Source organism: Rattus rattus, chromosome 10, assembly GCF_011064425.1.
Source record: "Rattus rattus isolate New Zealand chromosome 10, Rrattus_CSIRO_v1, whole genome shotgun sequence".
Taxonomy (NCBI): Eukaryota; Metazoa; Chordata; class Mammalia; order Rodentia; family Muridae; genus Rattus; species Rattus rattus.
The window spans coordinates 3,267,542-3,284,202 of record NC_046163.1 but is presented as its reverse complement, the minus strand read 5'-3'; the positions used below and the strand labels follow the sequence as shown (position 1 = coordinate 3,284,202).

Sequence of the window (16,661 nt, the reverse complement as noted above, 5' to 3'; positions counted from 1 at the left end):
GGTGATCCATTCGCTGCGGTCAACCTTGCCCCTCCCACAACCACCTCAGGCTGCAGACACAGCTACAGAGCGACATTCTGGCTCAAGACCTCCCATCTCTTTGTGTCGCTGAGGCAAGGTACCTTTGGTTTCAAAAGTGGGTTAGGTGGGGGAATGAAGGCAGCACCTTCAGGCTGAGAACTGCAGGTCTCCATTGGGGCAGAGAGGGGTAAGGGTGTGTGTGGAGTGGCTGCTTCTGGTCCTGGGGGGGACACTTGCATAGGCTGCCCTGGTCCCGAGACACACATCACTGGAGGCATCAAGACTTGCAGAATAGGGCTAGGGATCTGGGAACTGCAGGGTTAGATCCGAGCTGTGTAAGGCATACAAAGGGCTTTTGTCCTTCCGGGCAGGGGCATCACAGCACTGTTAGTAGGGTGCACCTCATGGTCCCCCGATATGTAAGTGTACCCTAATGAAAGGACAGATAGGCTCAGTCTGGGGGCGGCAGATCCCCATTCATATACCATGTCAAACACAAGTCAATGTCAGACACAATTGAGCAAGAGAGGACGGGAGGGGGAGCAGCACTGTTGCCCCCAGATACACCAGCCACGCTCCTGAATCACAGGGCTCCAGCTCTTGGAGGGTAGTAGCAGCATAGACCCTGACCAGGGGAGCAGGTGTGGTCCTCTCTCCTTCACCCTGGGTTTCACTGCCAGAGACAAAAGAGGTCCAAACCCAGCCCTTCCTCTTCTCCGGACGTTTGCTCCACTACCCAGGGACCACACCCTGACTTGCTTCTTTCTTGGGGTCCGGTCGCCACAGTCCTCATCGGTCTCTATTCCTTTCTCATCTTCGGAGCAGCTCCTGCACAGACTCTCTGGTGGCAGGGGCAGAGTAAGAACCAGGAGGCGAGAGGTAAGCCCCCCTCCCAACCGGAGCAGGACGTGGAAAGGAGTCCCGCTCAACCTCTTCCTGCCAAAAACACTGTCATTTTTCCAGAAAAGAGCCAAGCCCAGCTCAGCATGGACGCGGCCGAGGCAGATGGGTGGGGAGTGGGGGTGGGGGAGGCATATGGCGAAAGGCATCCTTCGGAAACACGCTGCCTCGTGGCAGCTTGAATACTACAGCCTCTCTGCACGTTGCGTTACGGATCAATCCTTTTATGCTCATCATTCTGTTTCCTTGGGGAGAGCCGACTTCTGCTTTTTCCGGGGACTTTTTTTTCTCCCCAAAAGTAAAAGAAAATGGAGACAATGACTTGGAAGGAGAAGATGCACAAAGCAGAGAGAGAGAGAGAGAGAGAGAAGAGAGAGAGAGAGAGAGAGAGAGAGAGAGAGAGAGAGAGAGAGAATATGAATGAGAATATTGTAAGCAATAGAAAGAAGTGAGTGTGAGCCGAGATCCAGGGTGGCCATTGTGGTGGGACGCTCAGGGTGGCCGTGAGACAGGGCAAGGGACTAGGGCTCCCTCCAACGAGCGTTAACTTCAGCTTTCCCATCTAATGGCACCCAAGGGTAATGGGGCATCACTAGGAGGGGGTGTGGGCAGCTGGGTGGTCACTGGTCCTCACAGCTTGGCAGACCCCCATGTTGTACCCTTGTCCCTGAAGGTGGTTGTGGCTTGGTGGCAGGTCTGTAGTGGCTTCCTCTCCCCTCTCCCCTCCTACTTGCAAAGTAGTGCTGTGCCTGGGATGCTCCATCAGGCCAGGGAATAGATGGCATTGACTGGAGATGTGGCCTCTGAGCTCTCATTGCCCTCGGTCTCCTCCTTGTCCTTTCTGACAGTGTACTGGCCAATAAAGGAGCCATCTTCGTTGAACTGGCCCTCGCCACCCTCGCCGTAGTCCACCAGGCTGTCGTCACTCTCCTGCTGCTTGATGGTGCCGTCCAGAGATGTCTGGCTGCCCTGCAGGGGCTTGTTGTCCTCGTCACTGGCCAGAGAGAGACAGAGTCAGGCCCAGACTGGCCAGCACAGCCCAAACCAGGTGGGGTAGGACGGGGCAGCTGGCTTCCTACCAAGCACACAGTGCAGGAGGGTGAGACTTGGAGACCATCCGGTATTTATCCTCCCTTGCCCAGCAGACTCTACAAAGGGAGAATAAGCATCTTCCCCAGAGTAAATGGCACACTGGGGAAGGTCTGGGACTACACTTCTAAACTCCTTGTCTGAGGTCCTTTCCCTGAGACAGGCCAACTGCCTGTGGCAGGTACAAGCAGTTGGCCATCTTATGAGAAGCAGAGTCACAGCTTGTGAGACATGGGGCAAGAATTCAGGGGTTCAGGTTTCAGCGAGTCTCACCCCTTGCTTTGTGATCTGACTATAACCCATCCGTCCATCAAGAGGAGTGGAGGGTGGAGCTCCTGTGGCCTGTGATATGGAACAAGTCCCTGTTCTTGGCAAGAAGTAAGCACCCTAAGGACACTGACTCTGGGGCTGGAGAGATGGCTCAGCGGTTAAGAGCACCCCAGCAACCCCATGGTGGCTCACAACCATCTGTAATGGGATCCGATGCCCTCTTCTGGCCTGTAGTATGCATACATAGAACAGTCATATATATAAAATAAATAAATCTTTTTTTTAAAAAAGGAAACCGACTCTGCCTCTCCACTCCCATCTCTGCATTACTCGCCTGGACAGAACAATGCTAATACTCTGGGCAAAGCAAGTAAAAGGTTGGGGCTGGGGGCTGGGGGGTGGGGGTGGGAAGGAGGAACATGCAGAGAAGCGCGTGAGGCCTCATACTTTATGAAGACACTAGTAAGGCTCAGAGGATCCTATTAGCCCCTTCTAGGCCCTGTAACAAGAGTTCGGGACTTTGGAGTGGCATTGGCCTGCAAGAACAGATGCCCAACCATACATCAGCTACACTCTCTAGTATATGAGGGGCCACTCCACCAAGCGGTTCCACGAAGCTACTCCCTCCTGGCTGAAAAATTGCTTGACAGAGAGCCCAGGTGATGCTGGTTACATTTCACAGGCACCCCAGGCTCCCCGGTAAGAAGCAGCTATGGGCCAGCAGTGGAGGTCTAGAGGCCTGCAGAAGGGACCGCAGTGGTTTTAGGTAGTCTGAATGGCTACACTACACCCTCTAGAGTCCTAGCCAACAGTCCTTCCTGGCTGAACTGCCATTTTAACAGTCCGTGTGTTCTAACAGCAGTCTTGGGCTACCGGGAAGGGGCCTTAGATGGAGTTGGAGCTGAGCATAAACAGATGGGAGACAGGCAGGCAGGCAGTTGGCTAGACCAGGCACTCTTTCTTTCAAATCTCCTTAAGCAAGGCCTATTCTTCTAGACCAAGGTCCCTTTCCCCTCAAGAGCCCTGTGCCGCTGAGCTCTCTGACTCTGTAGAGCTGTCTCTACCCGTGGGTGCATTTAGCTGAAGTCCTTGGATCCTGTATATGAATCCCCTTAGATTACCTAATGGGGTGTTCATGCCCTGTCGTGGCATGTGGAGTGAACACGCACCCCTTTTCCTTGCTAGGCCCAAAGCATTAGCAATTGCTAAAAGCAAGTGGTTGCTGAGGTGGCAGTCTGTGTCTTTGGGATGCTCACTTCTTGTCAAGAGCAGAGCCTTGTCCTGCAGTCACAGGCCACCGACGCTCCATCTCCTCTTGATGGATGGCTATAGCCAGGTCGCAAAGCTGCTGGGCCATACCTACTATATGCTGAGCGACTGTGACCTACTCTCATGGTCTATCTGTGTGCTTTGACAGCAGGACCGCTTAGGAAGGACAGTGGCAGAGGGAAGCGAGTGAATCTCAAGGACTGAGCTGAGTTTGGGCAGGAAGTGGAACTCTGCAAACAGTCAAATTCTTACTGCCAGGCTCCTCCCCCATGCCACACCAGGGCATGAGCAATGCTGGGGGTGGGGGTGGCGGGTGTCTGGTGTCTAAGAGGACTCCTGTACTGGGTCCAGGAACTTCAGCTAAGTGCACTGTGGCCAGAGAGAGCTCAGGCTAGTCAGAGGCTTCGGCACCGGGGCTCTTGAGGGGAAAGGGATCTTGGTCTAGAACAGTGGTTCTCAACCTTCCTAATGCTGTTCCTCATGTTGGGGTGACCCCTCCCTGGCCACGATATTATTTCACTGCTACTCTGTAACTGTAATTTTCCTACTCTTAGGAATTGTAACATAACGTTTCCTATAGTCTTAGGTGACCCCTGTGAAAGGGATGTTCTACCCCCTTTACCCTGCGAAGGGTTGCAGCCTATAGGTTGAGAACTGCTAGTCTAGAAGAATGGGACTTTCCTCAGGAGGCTGGAGTGAAAGAGTACCTGGTTTAGCCAACTGCCTGCTGTCTGGCCCGCCAGAGACCTGCAAGGTCCAGGAGGACAGCCACGGGGAAGAAGCAGGGACTCATGAGAAATGAACCCATCAATAAAGCCAAGAACAGAGTAGAAACCCACTCCTTGCCCTTAGGCACATTTCCTTAAAAAAGTAGTCCTTCTGACTTCCTAATTTTAGCCTTTCCCTAGTAGGACTCCTGGACTCATTCAATGCAGGCTCGAGGAACAGAGTCCACAGAGCCAAAGCTGACCTGGAGGTAAGAGGTACAGAAAAAACCAGCTTGTCCTGTCCTCACCTTCTCTCCACTGGGCTGTACCAAGGGTCTGGAGGGAACAAAAGCCCACAGCCTTTTAACTGGGGGCCAGAGGAAGCTCTCAGCACTGGGAGACTGGACCCTGCCAGGTGATCCCAGGACAGCCAGGGAAGGAGGAGGAGCCTCTCACAGGGATGTCAGGCTGTATGGACAGCTGCAGCCATGAGCTGCCAGATGGTTTCTGGGCAGGCAGAAGCTCTCTACCCATTGGCCTGCTGGTGTATCCTGAAGAGCAGGTGGTTCAGAAGGAAGTGAGGTCAGAGGATGATGGGCTGACCTGTGCCCAGAGTTAACAGGGTTGTGGAGGGGAAAGGAGGGTTGTGATATATTTTCTTCTATCTCAAACGGTCTTGGATGAGATTCTCTGACCCATTCCTGAGCTCAGAATATACTGGTCATCCCAACGGACCAGTGGCAACCTGGAAAAATCCTGACTGAAAGTTCGCATCAGATCTGAGAGGGAGCACGGGCACAGGACAGAAGCACCAGCTGGCAGCACGGCCCAGCCCCTTCAGCTCTGCCACTAGCTCACTGGGTGGTGAGCCTTCTTGGGTCATTCATTATCTTGCGGGTGGGGAGTGGGATGCTGGCTGGGAGGAGGCCGGACGGTCAAGCTCACACCACAGAAAAGGGGCGGGGCTCATTTTGCTGCAAAAAGTGAAAAGACTCAAATAGGAAGCCCTGTTCAGTAGAGGGTTCAAGGGCTTCTCCGCCTTTCTGGGAACACACACTCAGCCAGAACGGCTGCTGCAGAGGTAAAAGCAACAGCACAGTGGGCTGCGAGGGAGCTGCTCCAGGGCAGCAAGGCCCGTAACCAGGGGAGGAGAGGAAGGAGATCACTCACCTGTAGTCAAATGAGCCATCTTCTTCTTTGGGGTCTTCAGGGCCCAAGGGGACATCCTTCTTTTCTCGCACTGGTTGGTAAGAGAAAAGGAGGATGGGCGGGGATGATTAAAAGAAATGCGTCTGTTGGGTACAATGTTTCTAAACACACAGCCCAAAGGCAGCCTTGGGGGCTGGAGAGACGGCTCAGTGGTTAAGATCCCTTGCTATGCTGGAGTCCATTGCACCCATGTAGAAAGCTGGGCATTGTTGTATGTGTGTGTCTATAACTCTGGAGCTGTGGTATGTGTGTAGGGGAGGGCTAACCTGGCTCCAGGTTCAGTGAGAGACCCTGTCTCAAAGTAATAAGGCAGAGAAATGGTAGCATAGGTCAGTCAGTCGCTTCTTTGGGCCCTTGTGCTTAAGTGCACGCACCCACATACAACACCCACACACACCACAGACCCCCAGACACCATCTTGGGCTCGGCACAGTCAATGACAAGCTTCTTTCTAACAAAGCATTACTAATGCCCCCAGGCTCAATCAGCCTCCTTCACACCCCACAGGGTCTTTACACCCCAGCTGACAGACCTCTCAGCTCCCTGCCATTTCTCCCTGAAGTTGTCCCGACATACACTAGAGAAAGCGTAGCGTCGTCTCCTCTGCCAAAGACAGATACTCCCTTGTTCAGCCCTTTCTCACGTTTGCCCTACGTTATAATTATCTCTATATCTTTCCTCACTGGTGACAGAAGCCAGCTAGCTAGCTTTCTCCTTCGGGACGGGGGTCTGTGTTTCTCCAAAGCTCCAAGCAGAGACTTGGGAAGGAGGCTGCTTCCTAGGCCTCTGGGATGGAGGTGCTCGCCTGTGAGCCTCTCTTATTAGCATCCTCCCTCGCCCTATATGGCCTCTGGGTGATGATGACATAACCAGGGCCTGTCCTGCTCTGCTGTGGTTGGTCCTTCTGAGCTAGCGGTAATGTTGAAGGCAGACATCTTTCTGAGCATCCAGCACACAGACTTACATGCAGGAGTTTTGGTGCGGGAATGGGATTATCAACCATTTGAAAGGGGTGAACAATCCATAGTGCCTGAAGCCTGGTTCCTGGGTTGCCTGTCTGTCTTCTGACTGCATAAGCTACTTACCACAAAGCTAGAGGGAAGGGGCGGGCTCGGGAGAACTTTCTAGACCAGGGCACTTTCTGGGAGGGTAAAGGCAGGTTCTAAGTTTATCTGCTGGGTCCCTCAGGGGTTCAGGCCCCCCTGACTCACTAAGTACCCTCTTGTCTGGACCTCTACCCAGCTGTGGCTTTCTCTCTTGCAGAAGAAAAAAGTCTAAATATAGTGAAACAAAGTAAAAGAATTCACTGCTTACCAACAGAATTAAATTTACACCCCCCTCACTGGGCAGAGGCATAGTCAGGACCCAAGAGTTTGTGGGTACTGGTCAGGGAAAGCCGGGGCTGGAGAGATGGCTCCGTGGTTAAGAGCATCCTTCCAGAGGTCCTGAGTTCAGTTCCCAGCAACCACATGGTGGCTCACAACCATCTGTAATGGGGTCCGATGCCCTCTTCTGGTGTGTCTGAGGACAGCGACAGTATACTCATAGTAAATAAATAAATCTTTCCCCCTCCTACTCCCTGCATGTTGGTTTGCACCCCCCACCCCCACTCCAGGAGGAAAAGCATCTCAGTAATATGTCTGGTGCAGGGGCTCTAGGGAATGTGCAGTTTCATTTCTTCAGTTCAACAGCATGGCTACTCTCAGGTCACCCTGTCATTTCACCCACCCTGTCATAGCCAGATGGCTCTCTTGGTCCACTGGGGGGAAAAAAATCACTATTGTTCTGACATGGCAATGGGAGAGGTCCTCGTCCTTGACACTGAAGGCTCTTGAGGCACAGGGGAGATATGTTTCTGTGGGACTTTAAGGAGAGCTCATGGTGCTATTAGAGACTGCCTGTCTTACCCAGAGCTGCCGAGTCTGTGGTGATGGGCACCAAGACAAGCCTCAGCAGGGTGTGGCCATCATTCTGATTCTCCCCTGGTTACCCTGCTTCTGTCTAGGCTCCCCCTCTATTTTTTAACACGGCCACCTCACTTTCCTGCCACCCTGACACAGGGTCTTAATGACTCTCAGACTGAAGAAAGTCCCTGTGCTAAGTCAAGGGAAGGCCGGTTATCTCAGTAGGCGCTGAGTTCCTTCCATGACTCTCGGGAGCTGTCTAGACTGCACCATCCATCCTGCCGGGGCAAATATAATTAACACAATTGCTTGCTGGCGGCTTCCAAGAAAGACCAACTATGCCACAGGCCTGAAGTTCTAAGCCTAAAAGGTCAGAGATCAGACCTAGCCTGGATCGGGCGGGGCGGGGCCCGGCGACTCCCTCCCGCCGCACATCTCACCTGGGTACTTGCCGCCACGACTCCTCTTGATGAAGCAGACGATCAGCAGGATCAGCACCAGAAGGGCAATGGCACACATGAGCCCGATGAACCAGCCCTGGGTGGCGATGTCAGTCTGGTTGTTGGTGTAAGCTGGTGGGGAGGGTGGGAAGCGAACCATGAGCTTCGGCTCGGGGAGCGGGCGAGGGGAGGTAGGAGAGGCGCGCAGCTGTTTCGCAGCTCTGCCCGAGGACCTACTGCTACCACCTAGCAGCCCTGTGGCCCAAGCTACTCTGCTCGCAGGACAAAAGAAAACAGTCAAGAAGCCAAGGGTCAAAAGATCAGAAAAGAGGCAAAGAAACGGGGTGCGGGGAGCGGAGGAGCAGAGCAGCCCTGTGGGATGGAGAGGGTTACCAAAGAGGAGACACGGCATCGTATAGGGTATAGGCTGCACGCACTGGCCAGGGCCTGGTGGGGCTGAGAAAACGCAGCCGTGTGGCAGCATGGTTCTGGCGAATGGGCCTGCAAGGTACCTGTCAGGGGGCTGAGCGCAGCCACGCTGCCTAACCGCGCTGGAGGACACCTTGCAGGCACAGTCTCCTGGCCTGGCAGGCTTTGGCAGTGGGTCCTGGGCCAGATGGAGGTTCAGCTGGCCCTGTGCCTTTTCAAGTCGCCCCAGCTGGACGGTGTGCTTTCTGACACCAGTTCAAACCCAGGTGCCCAGGTCAGGCAGGCGGTGATGCTCTGGCCCTGTGCCTTCAGGTCACCTCACAGGGATGCTCTTGGTGGGCTGTGACAAACTGACTTGCCTTCTCTTCTGTGCATGCCTGGCGGGTCATCTCACAGGTCCCTTGGTGGTCTGAAGGGTGTACACATGGGTCTAACACAGGAGCCCCAGAGTCCTTTGACGGTGCCCATGATGTCCAGGGGCTGGGATTTGAGTTAATGGCAGAGTGTGCTACGTACCTACGCACCCTTCATTCTGTGGACTAGAGGACAAAGGGGATCCTTCCAGAAACACAGCCTTTTGTGGGAGCTGAGATTCGAGAAGGGAAGGATCCACAGACTAGGACATATCCAGGGAAGCCCAGAGGAGCCCTGGGAGAGTTAGGTGACAGCAGGAATACGACAGCCTATGGACTGAGTCACAGCACCAAGCCGCCTCCTAGGAAGCACACCAGACCTGTGACACCCCCATGTCCTTGCTCCTGGGTATATTTCACCCTTTGCCTGTTCGGGATGCAGAAATGGTTTCATAACTCTTCTCAGGGCCAAGCTGAGGACGTCACACCAGGAAGGCCCTCTCAATAAACAGTAACGAGTGACGAGGCCCCCAGCTGCAAAGTAACTGAATCCATAAGAAATATGGCTGCTAATATCCTGAACCGTGTATGCTGTGGAGAAAAGGCCCAGCCCTGTTTCCATTCCTGTTTCAGTCCAGTGTTCCTCACACAGGAACCCCAGTCCCCACGAGGTATTAAAATACTCCCTTGCTTCAACCTTTCAAAACTCCTAATCGCTATGAGAGAGAGAGAACGCTACATTCCTCATCCAATCATGTTCTGACGGAGAGCTGGCCGCATCACCTCTAGCTGTGAATCGCACACCATGCTCCGAATCCCCAGCCACTGACTTGCATCCCTTCCTCTGGACCAGCTGCTCTCTACTGGGAAAGAGCGAAGATTCTCTCGGCAATGGTGTCGCCGCTTAGCTCTTGTCCCAGAACCAGAGGAAGGCATAGACCCATCCCATGGGTCCCATCATTTTGCTGCAGGGCCCAGCAAACCCGTTATTCCTCCTCTTTTACCCTCCAGACTGTGCACCCCTTCCCTGGACCTGGAGATCCCAAATCCACATGGTCTCTGCAGCTGTCCCTTTCTTATGTGTCAAAGGCCCTTCCTTTCCTTTTCCCCCTCCTGAGTTTAAGTGGGATGCAACACCTTGGTCCTCACTCCCAAGTTCCATTTCTTCTCTTTGCTCTCCTCTTTCTGTGTCTTAAAACACAGACCGGAAGGGACCCGTCAGACCTCCTGAGACAGCTCTGTGCTGCTCAGGAGGACTTGTCATCTCTCATGGCCTCCAGGTCCTGCCGGGTCTGCTCCTTGATCACAGGATGCTGACTCAGGTTGCTCTAATCACCGTGTCTCAGCTACCATGGCGAGTGAGCCACCCTCTCCCACATCTACCCCCAACCCCCCCAACTCTGACCTCAGGCAAGTCTTGACTTCGGGTTGGCAATCCTTTTAATCATCTCCACAGCCAACGCCACAGCTGTGAGCCCAACACTATTCCCTGACCCCTTGGCCTGAATTTCCAAGCACGTTCTATGTCTAAGGGCTGTTGTCAATCTCTCTGGCACAACTCTGACACTTGATGTGCGGCACCCATGCATCTTGGTACCCACGGGTGCAGTGGGGTTAGTGTCACCACTCCTCTATGTTCTTCAGATAATGCCCCTCTAGTTTCCCCTGCCGCTGTGTGGAATTCACACCTTCCTCACACCTTGTTCCCACCCTACCTAAGAAAGATTGCCATCCCTCTGCCTACTTTTCACAGTCTCCCTCCAGAGCCGTTGATCACTCCAACGTAAGCCTTCTCTGGCCTATCCCCACACTCTCCCTATTACACACAAGTTACTGTTTAATTGTCCTGTGTCCTGGTTTCCAGCTGTGCCGTTCCAGGCTTGCGAACAGGGTGTCTTTGAACTCGTACTCAGAGCAATGCTAATACCGTAATAAATGGCCAGTGACGACTTACGGATAAACACATCGACTTCATCCTAATGTAAGAAAGGTAACCTGGGACCCACCCACTCTTGGTTCTCCCCATACAAGCCAGTGGCCAATGGATGCTCCTGTCTACGTACCATGCCTAGGCAGGAGGTGAGGGATTACTTCACATGTGTTTGGATAGTGGCACCCACATTTTGCAGAGAGGTTGGTTTGCATCTCTGCAACGACCCGTTTGCACCCCCATCTTCCTTATGTTTGTTCTGAGACTCTGGCAGCCAGCTCCACGACATGCCCTTTCGCTTCAGAAAGAAGGTCGTGATGCCTGGGGAAAGTGGTTATAGGGGCAGTTTAGAAGGCAAAGGTAGCATTCCCGCTCCTGACAGGACTGGGTGAGGTTGAAACGTAGCCTCAGACTTGATTGGGGAAAAAAACAAAAAGTAAGAAATAAAGATTCTTGCGAACTTCAGACACAAAACCAAGTGAGATCAACTGACCGCACCTTCTTACAGAGTGAGATTCTCAGGAATAGAACACAAGAGAAGGATAGGATGATCTCAGCATAGGCTGAGAGGAAGTCATTTTCACAAGGCTCCAGAGTAATTATACTTGACCACCAATGCCACACGCAATTGATCTGCTAAACTGGTGCTGAGGGTCTAACGCTATATATATAGCCTTCAAAGATGGCAAAGACAGCATTTGTACTCCCCAACTGCAACCGGAAATGACAGGAGTTGCTCTTATTCTGCCTTGGGCCTGACAAGCACAGGTCCCAATGCCTCTTGCTCTGGTCTAGAAGCGTTCTCATTCAAGCTGTCTAAGCCGTACCTGGAGCAAGAGTAGTTTTCCAAATTCCAGCCACAGTAACTCTGTCTTGTAGCAAAGCCTCCACCTAATCACTCTATATACTAGACCGCCACACAGTAAGCCAGCCTTCCTATGGCCAGGCAATGTGTTTTGAGACCAGGATAGAGTACGCAGAAAAATAACTTCCTTGGTCTGGTTTTGTCTGTGCCTTATGTCGTCTGAGCCTGTCTGTGGTCACCTCTACTGCCTTAACCCTAGGCAGTACTGAAATGATATTTGCATCCATCCTACTGTAGACTCCGGGTCTACTGAGTGTTGTTAGGCTTGGTCATAGAGACAGCTGGCAACTTGGGTAAAATGCATCTGTCCGAAGTTGTCTACCATCCTTCCAACGATCGCCAACAACCTCATTTTATTCAAACTCGAACATGAACGAGTTATTCTAGGGGCTTGGGCGCCAATTCCAACTTGAGGCAGATGTTAATTTTACCTCTCTCCAGAAAAGTTCATCCAACCACACCCTCTGACCTATTTTTAAAAAATGGGAAATTCACTTTCTAACCAGCTCCCATGCCTGGCTGGAAGAATCTGGCTTGGCCATAGACAACATCATTGAAGGTCATTCTAGAGACGAATGAACAAGTAATGTAACAGTGATGAACTTTCTTCAACACAACATGGTTGCCCCCACTCAAGCACCATGTCACCCTTCTCCATACTGTCTCATCCCGCGGGCGGTCCCTCGGACCTCCCTGAGCTCTGAGAAGCCTACTGCTTGATGCCAGCCCCTCCATCCCAGCAGTGAAGCACGCACAGGCCTGTCAGAATCTAGGGTCATACATTTGTAGCCTGTCAGCCTTCTGGCTTCAGAAGCTTTAATAAAGGGGGTGATTAAGTTCCCAGTGGGATCTTTCTGGTGAGGGTTAGAAAGCCTGTTAGCATTCCCAGAAGTCCCCTCTCCTTCCTTCCTGAATCACTGCAGCATGTCATCTTTGGACTAAAGTGATGGCCTGTGGTTGGCTAAAGGACCTGTGGTTGGCGCCCAGATAGGTTCACAAAAGCTTTGCTCTGATGAAGCGCAGAGATCTGGGCGTTTGTGTGGGCTTGCCTCTGGAGTCCACCTACAGGAAATTGCTTTTCACACATATTATTTACAGGCATACACAGACTTCAGAGAGTGAAACCCCCCCTCCCCCCGATGTGGACTGTGCACAGGAGTTTCCAGCTGGCCTAGGAGGAAGCAAATAACCTGAACTCAGAGACAAGTTACTGAGCCCGGATGTTCCAGCTTGCCCGGGAAGGGGTCTGGGGAGACTTGCTAATGCTATATGCTTCTGTGGCTCTTAAGGCTGGGCCTCTCCATACCCAGCACAGAGAAAGAAAAATAGGTTTCAAAGACGACATTCAGACCCAAGTGTCCAGCCATTATTACTGCCCCCACCTCACGCTGCATGCTTTATTCTTGAAACAGATTAGGCCAACCCCAAAGGCAAGGTCTGGCCCTTTTCTATCTGACTTTCTCTCAGGTCTTATCCACAGTACCAAGAGGGGCAAAGCCCTGAAAATAGACTGCGCTGGGTTTCCCAGCGTCTCTAGGATGGAGTTCTACCCTCTGGTGTCATCTTTGTTTCTTGCCCATGAGTTAGACTCAAGTTTGTAAAGAATCAAATTGAATACATCCAAAAGCTTGGGCTCCTCAACCAGGTCAGGGTCCAGCTACCTGTTCTTCTTGGTCAGCTGCCCAGATGCATGGCTTCTCACGCAACATGACGGCCCTGGTTGCTCACTCAGACATCCTGCCTGAGTGGAGCCTGGCTCATTTTAAGCAAGGAGCTGCACAGTCAAATTTTGTGGCCTGGAGATGTGTGGGACGGGTAGAGGCATGCTAGGGAGGCACATCCGGAGGGACCAGGCTAGAAGACCTAGAAGAGTCAGGGATGCAGATGGACAGCGACTCCCTAGACACTAGCTACCGGCATCAGCCTCATGTGTCTTGGAGGGAACAGTGATGAATATTCAAGTCAACGTTTAGAAATTCACATAAATCATCGTGGGGTTCCCCCATCCTGTGCCGCTAATAACCCGCATCTGACTAGACCATCCCTAGAGGCCATGGCTGATCCTTTTCTCACTTAATCCCTTTCCCTACCTCCCCTTAGCCCGAGGGCTTAAACTACAGGCCACTTGGCGGTGTCGGTCTGATTTGAAAGATGCACCCAAACCCAAACACTCACAGACAGGCAAGGGCCTCTGTGGTTTTCAGATTCCCTGCTACCCCCACCAGCGGAGAAAATTCTCAAGCTGGGTCTTTCCCGAGCCCCAGGCAGCCTGGCCATTCGATATAATGAGGCTGCTTCTCTCACCAGGCTGAGGCTCCTACAGAGCCAGACAGTTGTCCTGCCCTAGCATGACTGGAAAACAAAACCCAAGCGCCCAGACCACTTACTTTTAGGCAGGACAAACTGAGAATGAAATGGAGTAAGAACAAAACATGGATGTTGTCACAGCAACAACATACACACTGGACCCAGGTTTAGTCAGTCAGGGGATTTCTGAATCAGGACCCTGGGTTGGGCTCTTCCCCTCATTCTACACGGAGAGAGCAAGTTCCCCAACGGTGGGGGCACAGTGCACAACTCCCCAGCAGCGCCCACGCTCCCCCTCCCCCACTGACCAAGTTGGTGCATGCACGGAGCCCTTTTGTTACACACATGGTGGAGGGGACTAAGCATTCCCTGTCCTCATTACTCCGTCTTTTGTCTCCTCTGATCCCCCATTCAGTCCCCTGGCTCAGATCCCGGCTTGCTCTCCACTGGGCATGCACACCTAACTGCTTCTGACTTCCTGCAGGTCGGAGACACGCCATGCAAGGCAAGGAATGGGGTGCGGATGAGAACTGTTTCCAAGAAGAGACAAGCAGGAAGCTGGGAATGAGGATGAGATAGATGCCCATGCTTTCAGGGGATGGCAAGGCCAGATCCCCTCTCACCTGTACTGGTCATAAAGGTGATGACGGTACTGCTGATGCCCTCGTTGTCCCGGGAATACACCCGCAACGTGTACGTCATCCCGGGAAAGAGGTCTGTCAGCTGTATGGGCTGGGCCTGGGCCTTAACAGGGACAGTTTTTTTCGTATGGTTGCCTGGGGAACAGAAACCTAGGTCAGCTTACAACCAGGCACCAGGAGCTGTAGAGAGTGTGTAGGTCCCTGTTTGTCTGTCAGAAGTAGAAAGGTAGGGAAATGGGGCTAAGGCACCCCGGGTCCAGTCCACCTCACAGAACAGGCAGCTTCCTGCCGCCCAGCATGCAGCTCGAACTCTTACGTGATGTCTCCCCCTCAAGCCTTCCTTCCTCACCACATACGGTCTTAGCACTAAAGCGTGTCGAGATTGGGCGCCTCGGCCTTGAGCGTGTCAGCTGCCCCAGGAAGTGATTCACTTTCTTTCTTTTTTTTTTTTTTTTTTTTGGTTCTTTTTTTGAGCTGGGGACCCGAACCCAGGGCCTTGTGCTTCCTAGGCAAGCGCTCTACCACTGAGCTAAATCCCCAACCCCATGATTCACTTTCTGAGTGAGAGCTTTCTGGGAGGGCCAGCATGCTGGTTAGTATGCCACGTGGTTAGTATCCCACATGGAAGCGAGACAGGATCCTTGGCTTTCACTCTACTCCCGGAATCTCCTCGAACTGTTTGCCGCATTGCCAACTGGCCTATCAGAGTATCTACGTCTTTGGGTTGTGGGAGGGGAATTTTGGTGGCAGGAAGCTGAAGACATCCAGATCTAAACAGGGACTCCAGATCCTGAGGCTCTAAAGCCCTCCTCTGACTACAACCTAGGGCCAGGTTTTCATTCCCTAAGAGTTCTTGAGGTTGGGGGTGGGGGTGGGGGTGGGGGAATAACACAGCTGTGTTTTCCGGCTGGTGTATTGGCTTCATTGCTCTTGAACATGTGAGAGAGGTGTGGGCTTCCCCCTGCAGGACCAGGGGCCCTGGCTTGGAGAGGGCAGACGTTTGGAACATATTCTGCAGTCCATTCAAGTTTTGATTCCAAGCTCTGATAGAGTGCATGGGTCACGGTGCACCACTGGCCGTCTGGTCCGTGACTGTTGCCTTCCACTATTCTGTGCACTGAGAATATCTACAGCCCAGGTCTGTGGCCTGGACAGATACAGCAGAGCCATCAGAACACCCTGGGTCTCGGTCAGATCCACACAGAAAAGAGCCCGGGCTCACTTTAGGATACTCAGAATCTTGACTCTGGTTAAGGGTGGACACAGGTCACAGTCCACCGATCCTCCACCACACACATGCAACTCAAGGCCTTTGCTAATGGTTTCGGAGGCCCCTCCCTGTTCAAGTCTCTTCCTTCCACCTCCGCTCTCTCTGGTAGGGATCGATTTCATGAGGCTAAAATGAAGCCGGGCTAAAAGGCTTCTAAGCCTGAGGGAGTTCAACAGGATCTCCTTAATGGGCGTCTACCACTACCCACCAGTTCTGCGCCACTGCCGCCACCCCCACCCCACATAGCAATGCTTACTGTCGATGTACTCAACCACAAAGTCAGTTCCAGGCCTGAAATTGTGCTTCCAGGTGATGTTGGCCCATTTACTGTTGGGGAGCACCGTGACGTTCCAAATGGACTGCTCGTCGGGGGCTGGCGGACGGGTTAGAAGAGGAGTTAGTGGTGAGGGCAGAGGTGGCATAGGAGACTCAGAGAGGCACATCCACATGCATGCATACTCTCACTCACACCCAGAGTCTTCTGGGAAAGGGAGGAGTTGGGAAAGGCTGTGCACTCTGCACAATAGAGCTACAGGCTGCAGTCCTGATAGTCCAGCCAAGGGTAGCTAGCTACCAGGGGCTGAGCAGGAGCAGCCCAGGGGACCTGTCTGCATGCGAAGGGGGATCAGGAAGCTGTCTCTCATGCCTCGCAAGATAGGGACAAGGGAAGGCTTTCGGTCATACCACTTAATCCTATTTTGGATTCCTTGCCATAGACTTGAACGGTTCAAGGGAAGGGACAAAGAAACAGGCCCTGTGGTGAGGATGCCAGCACACAGGGAGAGTGGCTTTTTCATCTCCAACTGGAAGCAGAGGGGTTGCGTTAGAAAGTCAAGCAGATGTGCCTAGGGGTGTGGCTCAGTAGCAGTGTGCTTGTCGGGCACATGGGTTCCACGTCTAGCACGGCCAAAAGTCATGGACGAATGATTAGCAGTAAAGATGAGACTAAATACAGGGAAACTCTCCTGGCTTTCGGAAGCTAGGGAATACTAATCCAGGCAGGAGACTTGGATCTGAGGCCCTCCGATCAATGAGAGCCTGGATGGCCTGTACTGCG

At 52.8% G+C, this 16,661-nt stretch overlaps 1 protein-coding gene across 2 annotated transcripts in view; it reads right to left on the bottom strand.

Moving 5' to 3' along the window:
• Positions 1–471: 471 nt before the first annotated feature.
• Positions 472–16,661, bottom strand: part of Nfasc (neurofascin) — a 178,838-nt gene continuing 162,648 nt past the window's right edge. Inside the window, exons 28-32 of one of the 2 annotated variants that reach the window (XM_032915297.1) lie at positions 15,861–15,977; positions 14,317–14,469; positions 7,810–7,941; positions 5,427–5,496; positions 472–1,915 (exon numbers count right to left, since the gene is read on the bottom strand). In XM_032915297.1, coding sequence (XP_032771188.1) covers positions 1,684–1,915; positions 5,427–5,496; positions 7,810–7,941; positions 14,317–14,469; positions 15,861–15,977 — 704 coding nt within the window. In that variant the 3' untranslated portion in view covers positions 472–1,683. The remainder of the gene's footprint in view (positions 1,916–5,426; positions 5,497–7,809; positions 7,942–14,316; positions 14,470–15,860; positions 15,978–16,661) is intronic. The other variant, XM_032915298.1, reaches the window with a different exon arrangement.